At 43.9% G+C, this 18,755-nt stretch overlaps 1 protein-coding gene across 1 annotated transcript in view; it reads right to left on the minus strand.

Moving 5' to 3' along the window:
- The window catches only part of GNAQ (G protein subunit alpha q), a 259,407-nt gene extending 246,566 nt beyond the window's left edge, over window positions 1–12,841 (minus strand). The window contains 1 exon segment of the mRNA XM_028526246.2: window positions 12,233–12,841. Coding sequence (XP_028382047.1) covers window positions 12,233–12,368 — 136 coding nt within the window. The 5' untranslated portion in view covers window positions 12,369–12,841.
- Window positions 12,842–18,755: the final 5,914 nt, after the last annotated feature.

The raw sequence follows: 18,755 nt of genomic DNA on the forward strand, positions 1-18,755 counted from the left end.
TTCTAATGAGCTGAGCTGTGCACAGCTTAGACAGTGGCCCAATGATAACAGCAGAAGCTAGAATGTGCAGAGGACATCCCCATCCCTAGGCCTTGAACACATCGAGGGACTTGCATCTTCGGAATCCATGTCTGATCCACGCCTGGCTCCAAGAGAAGCAACCGTTACAGTAACTCATTAGTTCTTGACCCATTAGGAAGTGGTTGGGAATTAAAAAAAAAAAAAGATTGATTTCAAGTACCATTTTGTTTCAGTACTCCCTACCTCTGCTCTCAAATTATTCAGAATTATTCAAATTATCCAAAATATAGTTGCCTACAGTATGAGTCAAGAAATCATCTCGAGTTAATTCTATCATGAACAAATGTAGCCCATTTTGAATGTTGTTCAAAATTGAAAGTACGTGTTAGGGACCTTGAATAATCTGAGGAAAAAGTCCACTCCCTGGGCTGGGATGTGATAGCCTAGAAAGTAAACAGCTAGTAAGAGAACAAAACCAGAAGATAGCAGCCTTCTGCAGCTAAAAATTACAAACTACTTCTAAACAGACACACCTTGTTTTATCGCACTTCATTTTATTGTGCTTCACAGATGTGGCATTTTTTTACAAATGGAAGGCAAGAGCCTCCACCAGCAAAACTCCCTTACTGTAGTGGCCTGGCGCCAAACCTGCAGTATCTCCAAGGTATGCCAGTATTATAACACATATCTCCACCTGGGTATGACTGCACTAGTCAAGAATATCTCAGGATACTACTTACCCAATCTTTGCCTTGGGCAACTGAAAGGAGCTCTATTGTAGGAGGGAGCAGCCAGATGGAAGCAGACTTCCTAGACAAGGATCTCTCCAGAGACATTCTAATAACCTATCACTGGATCAGCAGAGCTCTCAATCCAGTAATAGATGCATTTCTATCACTTTAAAGAGCTGACAGGAGGGAAAAAAACCCCACCACAGAGTCATATTGTAAATTTTCTTTTTCATATGTGAGTGGGTTTTTTCACTGCTTGACATGATATCTGGGCTTAGTGTATCTAACAACCTCCAGGAGCGAAAGAACAGGAAAGCGCATGCAACAAAACCCCTCCCATACAACTCAGGCTTCTATACTTGCTCATCTCCCAACCCTCGCTCTGGGAGAGGAAGGAGAGGAAGGGCAGGGTAGATGTAACAATGATAAAGAAATTCGGTAGGGGAGTGGAGCTGACCAGGGGAAGCTGCTTGGCCTGGCTCTTCCTGATCAAAGACACAAGCCAACACACAGGGCACCTCTCCTTTGCTCTCCTTTCCTTCCCCCCAGAGCCCAGTGAAGATCCAGCGGCCCTGCCCTACTAGAACAGCACACTCTGCCCTGCCCCGCCCCACTAGATCCCCCATGACTCTCCTTTGCCTGTGACTGGTCTCCTTTCCCCCTGCACCTGTCCAACTCCAAATCTGAAATCAAGGTAAGTGAGCCTGAAGCCGATAAGGAGAAGGCCTTGTGCCAGGAGCCAAGCAGGGATCAAAGAATGCCAAATGCCTTCCTGGCACGTCCAGTAGAACTGGGTCTTGTTAACAGTGCAGCTCTTTCAGCAAGAGCAGAGTGAGTCTAGCTGTTCCTGCTTTGGTCTTCTCCAGAAGGCAGAGGAGATATAGGGAGTTGCTTTCTTAAAGTTTTCTAACCATGGCCATGACAATTGAGAACAGTTCAGAGGCCATAGCAAAATAAATTGTGTGTATAAATAAAAATAAATCTCCATGTAGAGAGACACACACACACAGATATTTTCAAATAAAACAGTATAAACGTTCCTTACTTTACGTTACGTATGTGGTTCAATATTACCTGTTTTTCTAGTTTCAATGAAAGGCCCAAGGGGAAAAAAATGGGCACAGTAATAAAAGAAGAAATGGATACAAATGGTCCATCCAAGGATTAATTCTAAATTTTTCCTGGAAGGCCCTGGATAAGGGCCTACTGGCTCCAAACACGAAGCAGTCCCCCAAAGGTGCCCCTGTCCGGGTGAGGCACTCAAAGTGCCCAGGCCCGAAAGGCCAACCTGCTCTCACTGAAACTGACAGAAGTAGCCTGGGAAGCAGAGATTCTTGGTAAGCAAATGTGAAGCACTGTTTAAAGCCCAATGAAGCAGAAAAATAAAAAGCAGTGGTGAGTCTCAGGTAGCTAGCTTCCTAGGGCAAAAGAAAACCCCCGGACCTGGGCAGGACTGCACTGGGATGCTGAGCCTCCCGGGCTCCACCTCAGTGCCTCCCAGGATGTTGCCCTTCCTGCAGGAAGCAAGAGACCCATGCTGATATGGCAGGAGGCGCTGGATACCCTTCCGTGTGAAAGCAGTGAAACAAACTATCAGCAGCATGCCAGGCAGGGGGAGGGGCAACTGTGGACAGACTCGCTGATGCCTCCTCCTCACTCGGTTTTCCTCACCATCCTTCTGCAGGGCACTGTGAGCTGCCTGAAAGGCAGCAAAGTTATTCCCAAAGGAAAAAAGAGGAAGTGAGGGAGGTTAGGAGGAGACCCACCAGCCCTGGCAAGGCCTCCTTGGACATCCCATCACTTCTGGAGAGAGCCTGGGCTCAGGCCCGGCATCCAGGGCTGAGTCGGGACAGAATTTGGCCCAGATGGCCAAAGCTGCAAAGGGGAAGCAGAGAAAGTTCCAAAGTTCAAATGGTCCTTAGATTTGCTCCAATCTCTTCATTCTGCAAGTTTCTACAGAAACAGTAAAGGAACAAACAAACTAAACAACCTCACGTTAGAGGAGGTAGGGCAGGAGTACTTAACCACCTTCCAGTTATACAGGTCTCAGAAAAAATACACACGTCTAAACCACCATGCAGAGCCAGAAGGAGTAGGCGATCCTTTAGCCAAATCAATTTTCACAAAGCCAGTCTGCCAGTGTCTGTGCACGACTTACCAATTTTCAAAAATACTCTATCACAACAGTTAGAGTGACAAGAGAGTTAAACACTTAACAACCACCCTGGCACTCTTTTAAGGGCAAACTAGGAACAAGAATTAAAGTCATCCTGTATTATTAGAACAAGTCACAGGAAATGGGTCAGCTCTTTAGGACAAGAGGAAAACTGTCTTTGCCATCTGCAGAGAAAAACATATAATGCAGGAGCTGGGAGGAGCCCAGGCCCTAAAAGATCAATTCACATGGCAAGAAAATATCATTGTATCTTTATCAGTAAAAAAAAGAAAAAACCAGAGTCCTAACCAGTGTGGCTGAGTGAGTTGTCCAGAAAGGCGAAAGGTCACTGGGTTCGATCCTCAGTCAGGGCACACGAGTGAGTTGCTGGTTTTGTCCCAGGTGAGAGCCGTGCAGGAGAGGCAACTGATCCATGTTTCTCTCTCACATTGATGTTTCTCCCCCTCTTTCTCCCTCCCTCCCTCTCTCTCTCTCCAAAAATAAATAAAATCTTAAATCTATAATAAAATAAATATAAATAAATAAAATAAAAAATAAATTAAAAGAAAAAAAACACAAACCAGAAAACCTCCTCAGACTGACTGGTTATAATGACAAAGGCAAAAGCCCCTGCTGATGTCTTCCTCCCTATCTGTATGGAAATACAATTAGATGTTCTAAGGCTCTTAAGTCACTGAGATGGGGACTTCTAAATCATTAAATGAGGAACCCGAACTATTACTCAACACGGGCCTTCAGCCCTTTCTCCCCTTCCAGCAAATGCCCTGCCGCCCTATTTTGAAACCCAGTGGCCCACGACAGTATCTCACACCCGCTCACCAACTCTGCTGGTGATCACCAGCAATCACAAGGCCCCACCCCATGGAACTGATAGGAGAATCTTACCTCTTACACGATGACAATGCACTTTGTTTTGCACACCAAAGTGTTGCTAAAGAAAGTTAATCATCTACCAAAAGCACATTCACAGGTGTCTTTCTTTTAATGTGTTACAAGCCTCCAACTTCCCCTGTCACGACTCAGCCACAAGATGTTTGAAAGAAGCACCAACTTGGAAGTTCCCTAAATCTTAGACAAATGTGCACACCAGAGAGGCCAAGGAACCCCTCCTAGCCTGTGTTTAAGGAAGCTGTGATGAGAGAGTAAATGGGTGGATAGGATTCACACAGAAGGATTTCTGAGGGGGAGGGGCTGCAGCAAGTAGAAGACTGAATAATGAATGGGTAGGTAAGAAGCTGACTTGGTTCTCTGTAGAAGCGACAATCTGTAGTCAGCTGCAGTTACCAGGAAATAAATGCGTGAGAGATGCCATCATCACCCTGCTGCCTCTTCAGCAGAAGAAAATGTAACAAAGAAATTAGAAAAATAGAAGAGGTGAAAAAAGTTTTTAAAATATAAAAAAAGCAAATGAAACATTCTATTGAAATTGTTTAGCAAGTGGTGTGACCAAAAAAGTCAAATTCTGAAACAGGCAATTAATTCATGATTTTAGTTCACTGAAGGGAAAAACACGAGTCTTTCTCTTAGAAATATACACGAGTGCCCTGGATGGCGTAGCTCAGTGGATTGAGCGCAGGCTGCGAGTCAAAATGTCGCAGGTTCAATTCCCAGCCAGGGTACATGCCTGGGTTGCAGGCCATAACCCCCAGCAACCACAAATTGATGTTTCTCTCTATCTCTCTATCTCCCTCTCTTCCCTCTCTAAAAATAAATAAATAAAATCTTAAAAAAAAGAAATACACATGAGTATCTTTCTTAAATATCACCATTCACTTCCTGCAACAGAGCCAAAAAGTCTCACTCTAGCTCTTTTTCTTTAATTTCTGAATCAATTATTGTTCCCATCAGTGAGGTGCAGGAACACAAAGGCACTAACAACATTCTAGCTCCTAACCACACCACAATCCACTACACACTTCCTGGAAACAAGTATTTTGTTTCTTAAAGCAATCAAATGGCTCACAATCCAAGATTAATTCTGTAATAAAGGTGTGTGGAATTTTCAAATTTCAAAGGACCTGGTGTGTGTAACAATTTTCCATTCAAACTGCTTGATAAACGCTACTGGCTTTTCAACCCAAAACAATGTAAGAATGTTCAAATGAATCATTCTCGCTGGAGAATGAAGGAGAAGCAGGCATGGAGACAAAGAATACTTCAATTTCATCTTTAAAGCAGAATTCCTTTCACTGTGCCCCAGGTGGCCCACAGAACAGCAAACAGGCGTGGCAAGTGGAGAACATACAGATAATACCCATTAGAAGAAAGCAAAAAATTAGATTCACTTCTTCTATCTCTTCTACTTTCTTTTGGGAATCCTGCTGCCCACCTCCTCTCGCCCTCCTATGCCCTATATAAGACCCAATTACTGACAACGTAATATGTGTAAATCCAGCCGTGCATTGCCACACGCACACTGAGATACAAAGAAACAAGAGCCACTATCATTGCCCACCCCCCACCCCACCATGGAGCTACCAATCTAGTTAGAGAGGCAGGGCAGGGGGTTTCTAACAGTTTCTCATAGTTACAGTTAAAGGGGGAAAAGTACCATATATGCTCCAAGGAAATATATCTATAACTCAGGAGTTCAAATTCTTAAGATCATCTGCTTTCCCCAGTTGTGTAATCCCCGGAAAGCTTCTACAATGGCCTTCAGATTATTTTGTCTTTTTCTTTGTATTAAGAGCCAGTAGAAAAGCCCAAGCCAGGAAGGATAATAATACTCAGAAGGACATGTCAGTCCGAGGGCGTCAACTGTGAAACAACAAGAAATGTGACAAGTGCTTGTAGCCTTTCCTGTTGGCAAACAAGAAATGAGGAGTGTCCCATATAGCGCGTGATCCTGAACATAATAGGTGCTTAATATTTGTTCATTTGACCAGCATTCTGTATGTAGCTGTCCTTCTTATGGTATGCCTGGTTAAAAAAAAATGGGAGGAAATATTTATTTTCCAATAACTGGCAAGTGTTTGATGAATACATGAATTTGAAATCTCTTCATAACTTGACTTTTAAATAACACTCATTTTGTTCTTAAAATTGAACCATAACAGCTTTTAACAAAAAGACTCTGCCTTGATTTCTGAAATCACAGCTAGGTATGAGGAAGGGTCAACTCCAGAGCTATTTAGAGAATTCAGTTTTTGGTTCTCAGCATCGCAATACGGATGTTTGCTTTTGTTTGCAAAGTCTAGATTCATGACCACCTAGGATTTATAAACTCATTTCCGACAGCATATTTAGGTCCTTTTTTTCCTTTTTACTGCATGCTAGCTGAGAAATCAGGCAGATTTTTACATATCAGTAATGTAACAAATCAAAGGTGACTGTCAAACAACTTCCTATAATTTTATTAGGAACAGCTGTTCACACAAAATACTGTTTGGGTCTGATAATAGCTCTTTCTTTAATGTTACTCCATTCGGCAGAACGAGAGAAAAAAAACACTCCCTGTTTACTGCAGTCAGTTATTGCCACAGGTTTAATTACCAACAATCACACATCTTACCTTCTATTGCTATTTCACACTTCCCTAGGATTAATTCTGCAAGGATCCTAACATTGCCTTAAAAGCCACGATAAAAAAGTTTCTTTTTGAAAAATGGCACAGCCCTCCCCTTCAACTAGAAAACTAGATTTTAAATTCGTTGCTACAAATACTTGTCTTCCCCTCAACCCAAAACATAAGAGTCTGGAGGAAACAAACTCCCTCCCCGTTTGGGGGGAGAAAGCAAACTTAACCTTCTTAAAATGGCTTCTCTCTCTTCCAAGATGTACCCTTTGAATTCCTACTTTCCCTCTACATTACCCAGTCAACATTTCCATCAATATCAACAGAATGAATAACATCCCCTTAAAGAAAAATTAATATAAATGCTGGGATAAAATCATCTTTGGAATAGTGCCTTCATCTCTTTTCAAGGATGAGTTTGCCTGGATCCTGAAAAAAGAACCGGTTCCCGTTTTGCACTAAGTTAAGCAGAGCACAGAGCCTCACAACCGCAACAAAAAACTGTCTCGGGTTTTTAAAATTTCATCTGTAATAAAAATAATAACTACATTTAAGAGGCATCTCTAAAAACTGAACATAAGCTATCTCTTATAAAATGCAGCTGGGGTTTTTTTTTTTTTAATAAAAAAGAAGCTATCAAACTTATTTGTAGTAAACAAAATGGCTACTAAATTATTCTCCCGTTCTCTTTTCTAAACGTACGTAAAAATAATTGAAGGGATATACATGAGATAATTTCACTGGTCTGTAGGGTTTTAATTTGTGCCAAGGCTCCCATACAAAGAACTAGCACAGGGGCTGACAGTTAATATGGCAGCTCTAGACAATGAATTCACACGGCTCAACGCAAAACCTTCTTCCGAAAGGCTTTGTTATAAGTCAGCTAGTGATTTATAGGAGGGATGCTCCCACTTCACTCTTCAGATATAAACTATAAGCACTTTTTTCCAGGAAAAAAAAAAGGAAGAAAAAAAGGAAACGAGTCCAAATAAATCCTGACATTTAGAAACACATTCAACATTTGAAAGCTCAAAGAGTAGCAAAAATAAAACCAGTCTGGTCATAAAGCAGCCTCATAAACACCATATTTTGGCATTTCCAGGGAGATGCTGTTATTAGGGCCGCTTAGAGGGGTGCTTTCATTTTGTGGTCTGGGTAGCCATCCTAGACAGCCACTGACCTCTAGGTTAATTCAGGCAATCAACATCCCCATTCTTCCTCCAGCGAACTCTGTGGAGGGGTAGTGGGGAGGGTGTTTTTATCCAGACCTGTGTGAATGAGCCCTCCATATAGTCTAAACTCGTCAGGGCACTCCCAGGCTTCTATGCCCCTTCCTGTGCAGTACAGTTTTCAATGCATATACGTACCTCTCAAATTTAAAATGATCTACTTGCAATTCCTAAAATTCTGTATTCAATAACTGTGGCTCTCCTCTTGTTGTTGATAAGTAAATCTTAAAAATCTCTTCAGTCACCACCTGTACTCTGACAAGTGTATCACAGAGAAAAGTGTATGGCAAAAAGAGATAGAGTTAAACTAGCTTCTACACGACACCAGGCATGGAATGGTTTCCTTTTTATTTTCTTTAAACTTTCTTTTTTTTTTAATTTTATTTTAATCATTGTTCAAGTACAGTTTTCTCCCTTTTACTCCCAATCCAGCCCACCCTCCCAACCCTAAACTTTCATACTTAAAGCATGACGGGTATTCCCAAAGGCATCCAGCAAAGAACTGTAACACGTTGGTTTGATGCGTGATGTTGCATTTTACACTAACACTTCCTATCCTGGAATTCATTTGTATTCATTTGGCTCAAAGAGTTACATACAATTTTTTTAAAAAGATCATGAGTTTATCTGCCACAAATTAAAGACATTACATAAAGAAATTAAAGACATAAAGACATTACAAATTAAAGACATAGAGACAATGTGTCTCTATAATGTATTCATTATTTTATGATTTCTATCAGGAGGATCATAAGTAAATTTACTCATTCAACAAATACTGGGAGAATTCTATAAGTTAGATACAGTGCTAGAAGCTGGAATTTCACAGTGGCCGATAGAGACACAACCCCTACCTTCATAAGCTTCCAGTCTATAATAGACAGAAAATCTATCATCACACCTGTAATTCACTTAGAAGACCAAGAACATACATTCTTCCATCTAAGACTGGCCTAAACTATGCCTGTTTTCAAAAGGTGAAATCCAAGAAATAAATAGGTTTGATACATCTCCTTATTGGGTGATTATGATCTGAAGAGTAAAGATTTCAAAAACATACAAAATCAGAACAGGTAAATAGGAAAAAAATATTTCTTCAAGAAATCAAAAAAATTTTCAGTATGAATATCTGTGACTAGAATCAGACATTCAAAGCCACTTCTTTTATGTAGACTTAAAGACACTGATCTTATTGATCTATAGTGTGACCTATGTACCACCAATAGAAATATGTAGTTAATATTCATGAACATTAATCAATTGAAAATATAATGTATTTTACACCTAGGAAGTACATAAAAACTTCAACTAAGTTAAAGTATTCTCTTGCATACATGTGTAGAATACAAAGTTTTTAAAGGTGTCAAAGAAATAAACACTAGTAAAAATGAATTTAGAGAATGAATCAGTTAAAGGAAAAAAATTCAGAATTAAATATGATATTTTATGGTAGTAAGTTTAAAGTTCATTTTTATTTTTTTAAGATTTTATTTATTTATTTTTAGACAGAGGGGAAGGGAGGGAGAAAAAGGGAGAGAACCATCAATATGTAGTTGCCTCTCCCACATCCCCTATAGGGGACCTGGGCCACAACCCAGGCATATGCCCTGACTAGGAATTGAACTGTTGACCCTTGGTTAGCAGGCAGGCATTCAATCTACTGAGCCACACCAGTCAGGGCTGAGTTCATTTCTAAAAAGAATGAAAAATCAGTATACATAAGTATTGCAGAATTTGGAACATAATGGTATAATTGCTGGATATGATTCAAAATAGCCCAAATTTTATTGCCATCCTTTCATCAAGGCAGGTAATCACTATTTTTGCTTTCTACAATAATTTCTCCATACTATTAATATATAAAATTAAATAATTATGTGAACTAATGCAAGGGTCTCTGGCCATATAAATCAGTTTCCATTAAAATGGTGTCAGGAATATTATTTATATATAAGGGCAAATCCTCAATTTCAATAAGCTAGTTAAAAATATTGGTGACCCTTTAAACTGTAAAATAATACATCTATAACCTCCTTTGGATAGGTGTCATTTAAATGCGTGAAGGAATATCAAGATTCATGAAAACAGCAGAGGTCAGGAGTTCCTCAGCGGGAACTCCACCCCAATACTATCCCTTGTTCATATCAAGTATCGTTTCTCTCCTGGACTGAAAAACTCCTGAAATCAATCACATGCCCAACCACACACACAAACTTACATTTAGCATATAGCATTTACTACATTAATAGCGTAGATATCATAGAAGTTATGTTACCAAAGCAACACACCTAGGACATGAAGCTGTAGCAAATCTTATATGACGTCTAGGCATCATATTTTTAACAGAAAGTTGTAAAATTTTTATATGTTACTGATAAATGTAGGTCCTAAATGAAAGTCATATTTTCTACTGCTTCTAATAGGCCATATTGGGGGCTGGGGTGGGGGTGTACTAAACCCTACTCAAGTATCTAATGAGACAAAAAAAATTCCACACTACCACCACTTTAGCAGTGAAATTGTTTTACTTTTTTTCCTATCTCCAAGTTCATTTTTTAAAACACTGCATGCTATTAAAATACACAGTATGTGATTAAGCATCCATATATGTGTATTTCCCCACAAGTCCTCCTAGACATTGAAACCAGATCCTCCGACAAACCCCCTTGGCTCTAACTCAGAGCTGCTAGGAACCCAGAGCTGTCACACTTCAGGCAACAGGCCTGGCTTGCGTGGATTCAGAGCCAGACAGAAACAAGTCAAGACTGTAAACAGAGAAAAAGAAAACAGTTCTTAAGGTTCTCTAAAATACATGATTTTCCTTAATTCTGCACATAAATGCCTTATATACATTTTTTTTGCCCTATTTTCTTCCCAACAGTGAGAATTCAGGAGACATTCAACTACATGTTTTCAGTCACTAGAAATAGCCCAAGATGAGAACAAAAATTTAAAAAGATCTTCCTTTTCCCATTGCACTTCCCCATCCTTGGCTTCATTTCCTAAAGCCCACTTATTCAGCGCTTTTGCCTTCTGTTCTTTATAAATGTGCACATTTATGTAGTCTAGTTTCACAATGAAGACATAAAGCAGGACATGTGAATTCACTATTTGTAACTATTTGTGATCGTTATATCTTGTTCCTGCTTGTAAATGATCCCACATATAAGCAGTTCAGTACAAAAGGCAATTGGCTCCTTGAACCAGGAGATGGAATACTCATGAAAGAAAATGAATGTTTCTCAAACCCGAATTGACAATACATTATTTTCCTCCAGAAATGTATAAGAAACGTATTATACACGCAAATATCCTGGACACAAATGCAGGCATTTTTCAGTCCTGTAACTGCAAAACTGTTTGCTCTTCCCACCACAATAGCTAAGAGTTATGGCTTGCTGGCTTGTATGTGACCCCGATCGTTTATTATGAACATTCTCTCAGAGATAATAATCAATAGAATTCCGGATTGAGAACCACCATTGTCTTACTAAGTTAGTGTTAAGGAAGAATGTTAAATTTTTTTTAGAGATTAAAGAGAAATTTTTGCTGTAATTTCCCGTTTTCCTTCTAGCCCAGATTCTAAACATACTGAAACACTGTCCGTTTTAAACAAAAGGTTTTTATTTGTTTCCATGAGAGTAACTGAGAGGCGCACTGGTTTTCGGTATTAACTATTGTGAATACAGGCCTACATCTGGGTTACCTCATTACAAAAAAAGATACCGTGGCTGTCAACAACCACACAGCACAGCGCTCACCTACCCCTCATCTTCATCTGGAAGGAATGGTGCAGACAAGAAACACGCCTGTCACCATCCACTAGTCAACAAACTCTTCTGAGGTCCCTCCTTTCGATGATCAGGTGGCTAGAGAACAGCACTTGGGTAACACATTTGGGCTTGCCTCCGCCCCCCTTCGGCCCCCCCAATACACAAGCCTCCTTTCTTTGGAGAGCCAACCACTGGGCTCCTACATCATCACTCCTTGGAAAATGCAGTCGCTATCGAGTCTGTCCGCCGTTCCACCATTCCCTCCGGACCCCAGAACGCACTGATAATGGTTGCACACAGACCACCTAGCCAAAAGCCATCCCCCAACGCGCCCAGACTCTGCTCGCACCCTCGGGCCACAAGCACACAGATCCTCACTCCGCCACCCCACGGCACGCCGCGGCCTCGACAATGGAAGTTCAACCCCTCTGCTCACCTTTCCCACCCCCTGCGTCCGCCCCCCACCAAGTGTTTTGCCATTCAGCCGGTGCACAGCAGATAAAGGCGCACCCCGAAGGCATAGCCCTCATGAATACCCAAAGGCACAATCTGAGGACCTGGGCAGGGCAGCCCGACTCCCGTGTGCGCGCGCGTGTGCAAGCGGGGGCGCGCGCCGGAACGGGTGCGGGTAGTGGCCGGGGGCGCGCCTGGGGAGGGTAATGACCAGCCTGGGGCTCCGGGGGGCGGGGGCCACTGAGGGCAGCGACCCAGGAGCCCGGGGTTGGCAGGTGGGCAGCGCCGAGGTCCGGCGGGAGGGTGTGCAGCTGCCGGCCCCGGGCGGTACTCACCGAGCAGCAGCAGCTTAAGCTCCCGGCGGGCGTCCCGCTTGTCCCTGCGGAGCTGCCGCTCGATCTCGTCGTTGATCCGCCGGGCTTCCTTGGCCTCCTCGCTCAGGCAGCACGCCATGATGGACTCCAGAGTCATTCTTCCAAAGTGCCTCCTCTACAGCCCAGCCGGCACCCCTTGCTCACACGCACACACACACACACCCTCCCGCCCTCGCTCCCCCGAGGCAGCGGTGGCCGTAGAGCCCCCGCCGCCCGGGCGTGCGTCCGGGACGAGCTCCGGGAACTGCCGCGGCCAGGGCCGGGGGTGCGTCAGGAGCGGAAGGTTGGGGCCGCCGGCAAGAACAAGGCGGGCGCGGTAGGCTGGTTCGGGGGGCGCGCAAGGAAAGGCCGCCGCGCCCGGCCTCGCTCAGACGCCCAGGCTTCCTTCCCCGGCAAAGGACGGCCCGCCTCGCCCCCCGCGCCGCCGCTGTCGCCGAGGCTCCCCTAAGCCCTGCACCGGACTACGAGAGCACATCCACCGGGGCGTCTCCGCAGAGAGCGGCCGCCGAGGGCTCCCAGTGCCCGGCGCGCCCGCTCCTCGCCGCCTCCTGACACGGCTCCTGGGCGCCCTCCGCCCTGCCCGCGCCCACCGCCCGCCGGGACGCCGCGCGCTCCTCTGCCTCCGCCTCCACCTCCGCCAGGCGCCCACCCCCGGCCCCGATTGCCGAGCGCGGAGCGGCTGCTCAGTGCTCGCCCTCCCCCTCGCCACACACACACATTTTCTTCTTTCTCTGAACTGGAGCACAGATCCGGGAGGGAGAGGGAGGCGGGCGGAGGAGGCGGAGGAGGAGGTGGTGGAAGAGGAGGAGGGAGCAGGGAGGCGGTGCCGCCCGGCCCCTCCTGGAAGGCTCTCCAGGGCTCGCAGCCGCAGCGCGCGCCTCCCAGTGCGGCTCTCGCCTAGCCCGCGCTGCTGCCGGCTGGTCCGCCCCCTCCGGCTCTACGGGCGCCTCCCGCTCCCGCGCCCTCTGCGGGTCCAACGGGCGCAGCGGTCACGGCCGCCTCCGCAGGGGGCGGGGCCGGGTTGCTGTGGCTCTGCCCGGGCCACCGCCAACCTGCCGCTGCCCGCCGGCTGCCGGGAGTGGTAAAGCGGGAATATGGCGGCTTCTTCTAGTCTTTCAGCCCACCAGCCCCGGAACGCGGCCTCCGCCCTCCGGGAGGCCGCGGGATTCGACACCCCGAGCTCCTCGCACCACTGCGGTGCGGCTCGGAGAAGGTAGCCTTGGTGCTCCGGGCGCTCCTGCCGCCAGCTTCCGGACAGTGCCGATCTGCCCGCGGAGCCACTCCGCAGCCACTTCTCTATTCTTTCCCTTTCCTATTTCTAAAACGCCATTCGGTTAGGAAGTATCTCGCCCACCTCTGACCCCAGTTCAATCATGGAAAATAAGATACACTCAGTCGTGGTGTGCGACTCGGGAAGAGAAGCAGTTGTCTTAGGTTTGGGATGGGGGCCGGAGGGGATTGATAGACGAAACTGTCCACAAGGTTACTGGACATACAAACCTAAATCCTAAGCAGAAAAGTGAAGCTGCCCAAGTTTCCAAGAGCTTCTGATAGCTTCCAACTTTTCATGCCGTTGAGGTTGTTTATTGGTTTGTTTGTATGTTTGTTTTTTACACATTGTCTTTTTGAAAAGGTACAGGATGTTTAATAGACAATCAAATTTATCCTCTGGACAGAGACTGAACTATGGATAACTTGAAAAAAATGCAAAATAATGAGGAAAAACTAGAGTAAAATAGATAAGTGGGAAAGCCAAGATCGCCTAGCAAAATGTTATTCTAGTATTTTTCCAGTTCCGATTGGGAAGTTTACTTAACAATGTTGTTTGCATATTTTGGTGTGTTATAGGACTGAAAAATGGGCCCCAAAATCTCCTTGCTCATTCAGGTTTTATTTGATCTAATAGCTACAAGAGGTAAAACTCACTGCTTCCTACCTTAATGGAACCCGAGATCTTGAAAGTAAATTGTATTTTATGAAGGGATCCCTTTTCAGTATTTCATGTTTTCTCTGAGATGTCTCTGCTGCAACCTGCTGATCCAAAGTATAAAGTCAAGTCGTGACTGTGCTGTTGCTTGCAGGTCAAGAACCCATATAGGGTTCTTGGATGACAGGTGTCTGACTACCTTCTCTCATTTGCCATTACCTCTACCCCTTGACTCACTCCTTCTCTCTCTCTCCCTCTTTCTTTCTCAGGACTTAGATAAAACAAGTCATGAAAACATAAGATCTACCTTTTAGGCTCCCTTTTTAAGAGAATATTTAGTCTAGAAAATGGTTCAATTTCACCTTGGGCAAGAGAGCAGCAAGGACAAACATCACTCGGTTCATGTGAATGCCTACAGAAAGCCTCTACACTTGCTGTGAAATTAAAATTTAAAATTAAGTGACTAATGAAATTAAAGATTGAAATTTAATATGCAGAAATTTTAAATGGCTTTGGAGGGAAAATTATAAATTTGCACATATGTACATATGTGTATGTATATGTGTACATATATGTTTCAGAGATATACAAAACACCAGAAAGTCAAATGATAGTCAGGAAGCTTCAAGTGTTTGGGTTTTCTAGCCAAGGATTCTCTGAGATTTTGGAGAATATGTCTCTAGACTGTGCAGTCAAACTACAAGGTAACTGAATTCATTTCATTGCATTTTAACTGAACTGACCTATTTTTTAAGGAAAGGAATTAAACTGTTTCAATCCACTGTAGATACAGTCAAAGTCTATTTTGTCACCCCTGAATCCCAAGCATCAGGGACACTCCTTGGCATTAGTAGATATTTGAATGGATAAGACAAATCAATAGGAAGATGTTTCAAATATTGGGAAGAAATCAGGAAGTAAGGAAAACCAACACATTATAATGATAAAGTTGTGTATGTTGTCCAGAAGGAAACAGGAAAAGAAAATTCCCAGTCTGGACTGAGAGCTAGGCTGGAACATGGGAATCTTTGCATATAGATCAGGAAAGCATTTGCCAAGCAAATATTCATACAACCTAAGTCAAGCAAACAATCCACGTAGAAACCACTGAAGTTGTTGACCATGTTCTAGAGGCAAATACTCTTTAAAATATGCAACTAAAACATGGATGTTACAAAGTCCTAGTTCCTTAAATCAACAAACACTCATCTATTGCCTCCTATTTGTAAATAAAGTGAAAGTGCAGGAAGAGAGAGATACTAAGATGAATACATTATGATCCTGCCCTCGATAGGCAGATAGTCTTAAAGCGATATGTGGTTGTGAACAGTTATAACAAAAGACAAAATGAAATCGATTTGTATTAAAATCAGAAAAGAAGTAACCATCTAAAGATATAAAAAGGAAGGAATCATTCATTCTGTTCCAGAGAACTGGAGAAGATGTCACAGGAAAGAGGACATTTGGGTGCATCTTACCACTAAAAAGTAAATCAGTAAGTCCAAATCACCCCAAACAAAGTGCGATGATAACCCATTTTGAGAATTCAAGGGCAGTTACTAGATAGATGAAAAGCAAACCACAAAACCCTAGCAGCTTGAACACTGAAGGCCAGAGGAACATGGGAAGTCTGTCACCGCTTCTGTGGTCTCCTGATTCAGATACCTACCCCCATGATCATATCACCCTGTCTTTTGGGATCTGAAAAAGAAAAATGGCCAAAGGCATAGTTTAGTTTCTAGGAGTAAAAAGGTTGCACTCTTATAGAAGGAGCTCCTGGGGAAGGAAAAGCCTGCACTCCTCCTGTTCCCAGAGTCACTTAGCCTGGCTCTTTCACAGCATATACCACACCACATCACTGTAATTGTCCATTTCCTTCTCCCTCTCTCTCTCCCTCTCTCTGTCTCTCTCTCTGTCTCTCTCTCTCTCTCTCTCAATTAGGAGCTGCTCAAGAGTACAGACCTTCTTTTTTATAACTGTTTTCAGGATACCTAAAAAAGTGACTATCCTAGAACAGACAGGAAGTGATAAATAAACAAATGGATACCGGAACCTCCATCAACAACAAACACTCACAGCCTGCCTGTCCCAGGCAGTGCACTGTGGCAGATGCCTGAGGTATACAAAGCCCTTAAAGCCTTAATAATTTATCTGGGCAGACAGTCCACATGCATAAAAGAATAAGCAACAACTAGAAATGAGAAGCACTTGCTGCTGACGTACAGTATAGAGAAAGGATTGCTAGGAGTTCAGAAGAAGGAGCAGTTATCCAGGCCACCATTCAAAGCAACTCTAAAGAATATGGCTAGATACAAGGCAGTCACCTGAAAGGCCAATTAAAAGTCATCCTGAGACTTCCGGCAAGATGGAGGAATAGGTGGACGCACCGTACCTCCTCGTACAACCAAGATTCGAAAACCAATAATTTACAACAATAATTTACTATCAGAATAACACCCAGATCCGGCAGAGGATTTATCTGAATGGAAGTCGGGCAGCCAAGAAGTTGAAGTAGACGTGTTCATCCAGACTAGTAGGAGAAGACAAGCCGGTGGGCGCGGGCTGGCTTGGGTCGGCGGCGCGCAGAGGTCAAGGGAAGGTTTGGCGCGAAATCGGCGCAACAGCCACCCGGGGGCGCAAGAAGGCAGCGGTGATCCCTGAGTACGCAAGCTGCGGCTGGCAGACCCAGAGGGGCGGCGATTGTGGACCAGGGCAGAACTTGCGGCCCGGAAGCCCAGACAAGCGTCTGAGTCCAGGGGAACGGAACTACCGCCATTGTTTTCTCCCGCCCCGCTCCCGCTCCCGCTCCCGCTCCCGCCCCGCCCCCACATTAACCGTCACAATCTAGCGACCGGGGTGCCCAGCCCCAGTGAGCACCTAAGGCTCCGCCCCCCACCGTAACAAGAGCAACCAGACCGAAAAAAAAAAAGGAGAGACGGGAAAAAAAAAAAACCCATGTTTTCAACAGAACAGATCAGTCCCCCAGGACTCATCCTTTTGAGCGACCAAGAATTAGCCAATCTATCAGATGCACAGTTCAAAACACTGGTGATCAGAAAGCTCACGGAACTGGTGGATTTGGGACGAAATTTAGATGAAAGAATGCAGATTACCATAAAACAGATGCAGGAAGACACGCGGAGGGGAGCCAATAGTGAAAGGAAGGAATATGAGTCTCAAAACAATACAGTGGACCAGAAGGAAGATAGAATCAGCCAAGCAGGAAAGCATGATGAAATAAGAATTCAAAAAATTGAGGAAAAGATTAAGAGCATCCAAGACACCTTTAAACGTTCCAATATCCGAATTATAGGGGTACCAGAATCAGAAGGAGAAAAGCAACAGATTGAGCACGTATTTGAACAAATAATAAAGGAGAACTTCCCCAATCTGGCAAAGGGAACAGTCTTCCAAGAAATCCAAGAAGCTCAGAGAGCCCCAAAGAAGTTGGACCCAAGAAGAAACACACCAAGGCACATCATAATTACATTAGCCAAGGTAAAAACGAAGGAGAGAATCCTAGAAGCAGCAAGAGGTAAGGGGACAGTAACCTACAAAGGAGTTCCCATCAGACTGTCAGCTGATTTCTCCAAAGAGACCTTACAGGCAAGAAGGGGCTGGAAAGAAATATTCCAAGTCATGAAAGACAAGGACCTACATCCCAGATTGCTCTATCCAGCAAAGCTCTCATTTAGAATGGAAGGGCAGATAAAGTGCTTCTCAGATAAGGTCAAGTTAAAGGAGTTCATCATCACCAAGCCCTTATTTTATGAAATGCTAAAGGGACTTATCTAAGAAAAGAAGATAAAGAAAAGACATGTATAGTAAAAGGACAGCAAATTCACAAATATCAACAACCACACCTAAAGCAAAACCAAAAGAAACTAAGTAAACAATTAGAACAGGAACAGAACCACAGAAATGGAGGGCACATGGAGGGTTAGCAGCAGGGGGGGTGGGAGGAGGAGAGAGGGGGAAAAGGTATAGAGAATAAGTAGCATAGAATGTAGGTTGAAAATAGATAGGGGGAGGGCAAGAATAGTACGGGAAATGTAGAAACTAAAGAACTCATAAGTATGACACATGGACATGAACTAAAGGGGGAAATGTAGGTGGGAGGAGGGTACAGGGTGGAGGGGAAAGAAGGGGGGAAATGGGACAACTGTAATAGCATAATCAATAAAATATATTAAAAAAAAAAGTCATCCTGAAGCATTGCAGATCCTACAAGTGCTGAAAAAGAACTGCTCTGTGCAGAGCTTGCTGGCACAGCTATCTGGCCAAACAATAAAGTGGCCTTGCTGGTGATGATGATGGGCAAGCAGGCCCAGGGAGACTCAGAGAGGTGCAAATGGTGCCACCTACAGGACGGTTTTCATAACAGCAGAAAGATGATGATTCTTCAGTTGAAACAAAGGTTTTATACAGGCATGAAACAGAGCGCCTCCTGAAACAGAAAACATGCACAATGCAAAGCCAAATTGATATTCTAGATGTAACTGATGTGTCTATAGTACCTCAACGACATCCTTCCATTACTACCCTCAGAAATGTGCT

This window comes from Phyllostomus discolor, chromosome 3 (assembly GCF_004126475.2).
Source record: "Phyllostomus discolor isolate MPI-MPIP mPhyDis1 chromosome 3, mPhyDis1.pri.v3, whole genome shotgun sequence".
Lineage (NCBI taxonomy): Eukaryota > Metazoa > Chordata > Mammalia > Chiroptera > Phyllostomidae > Phyllostomus > Phyllostomus discolor.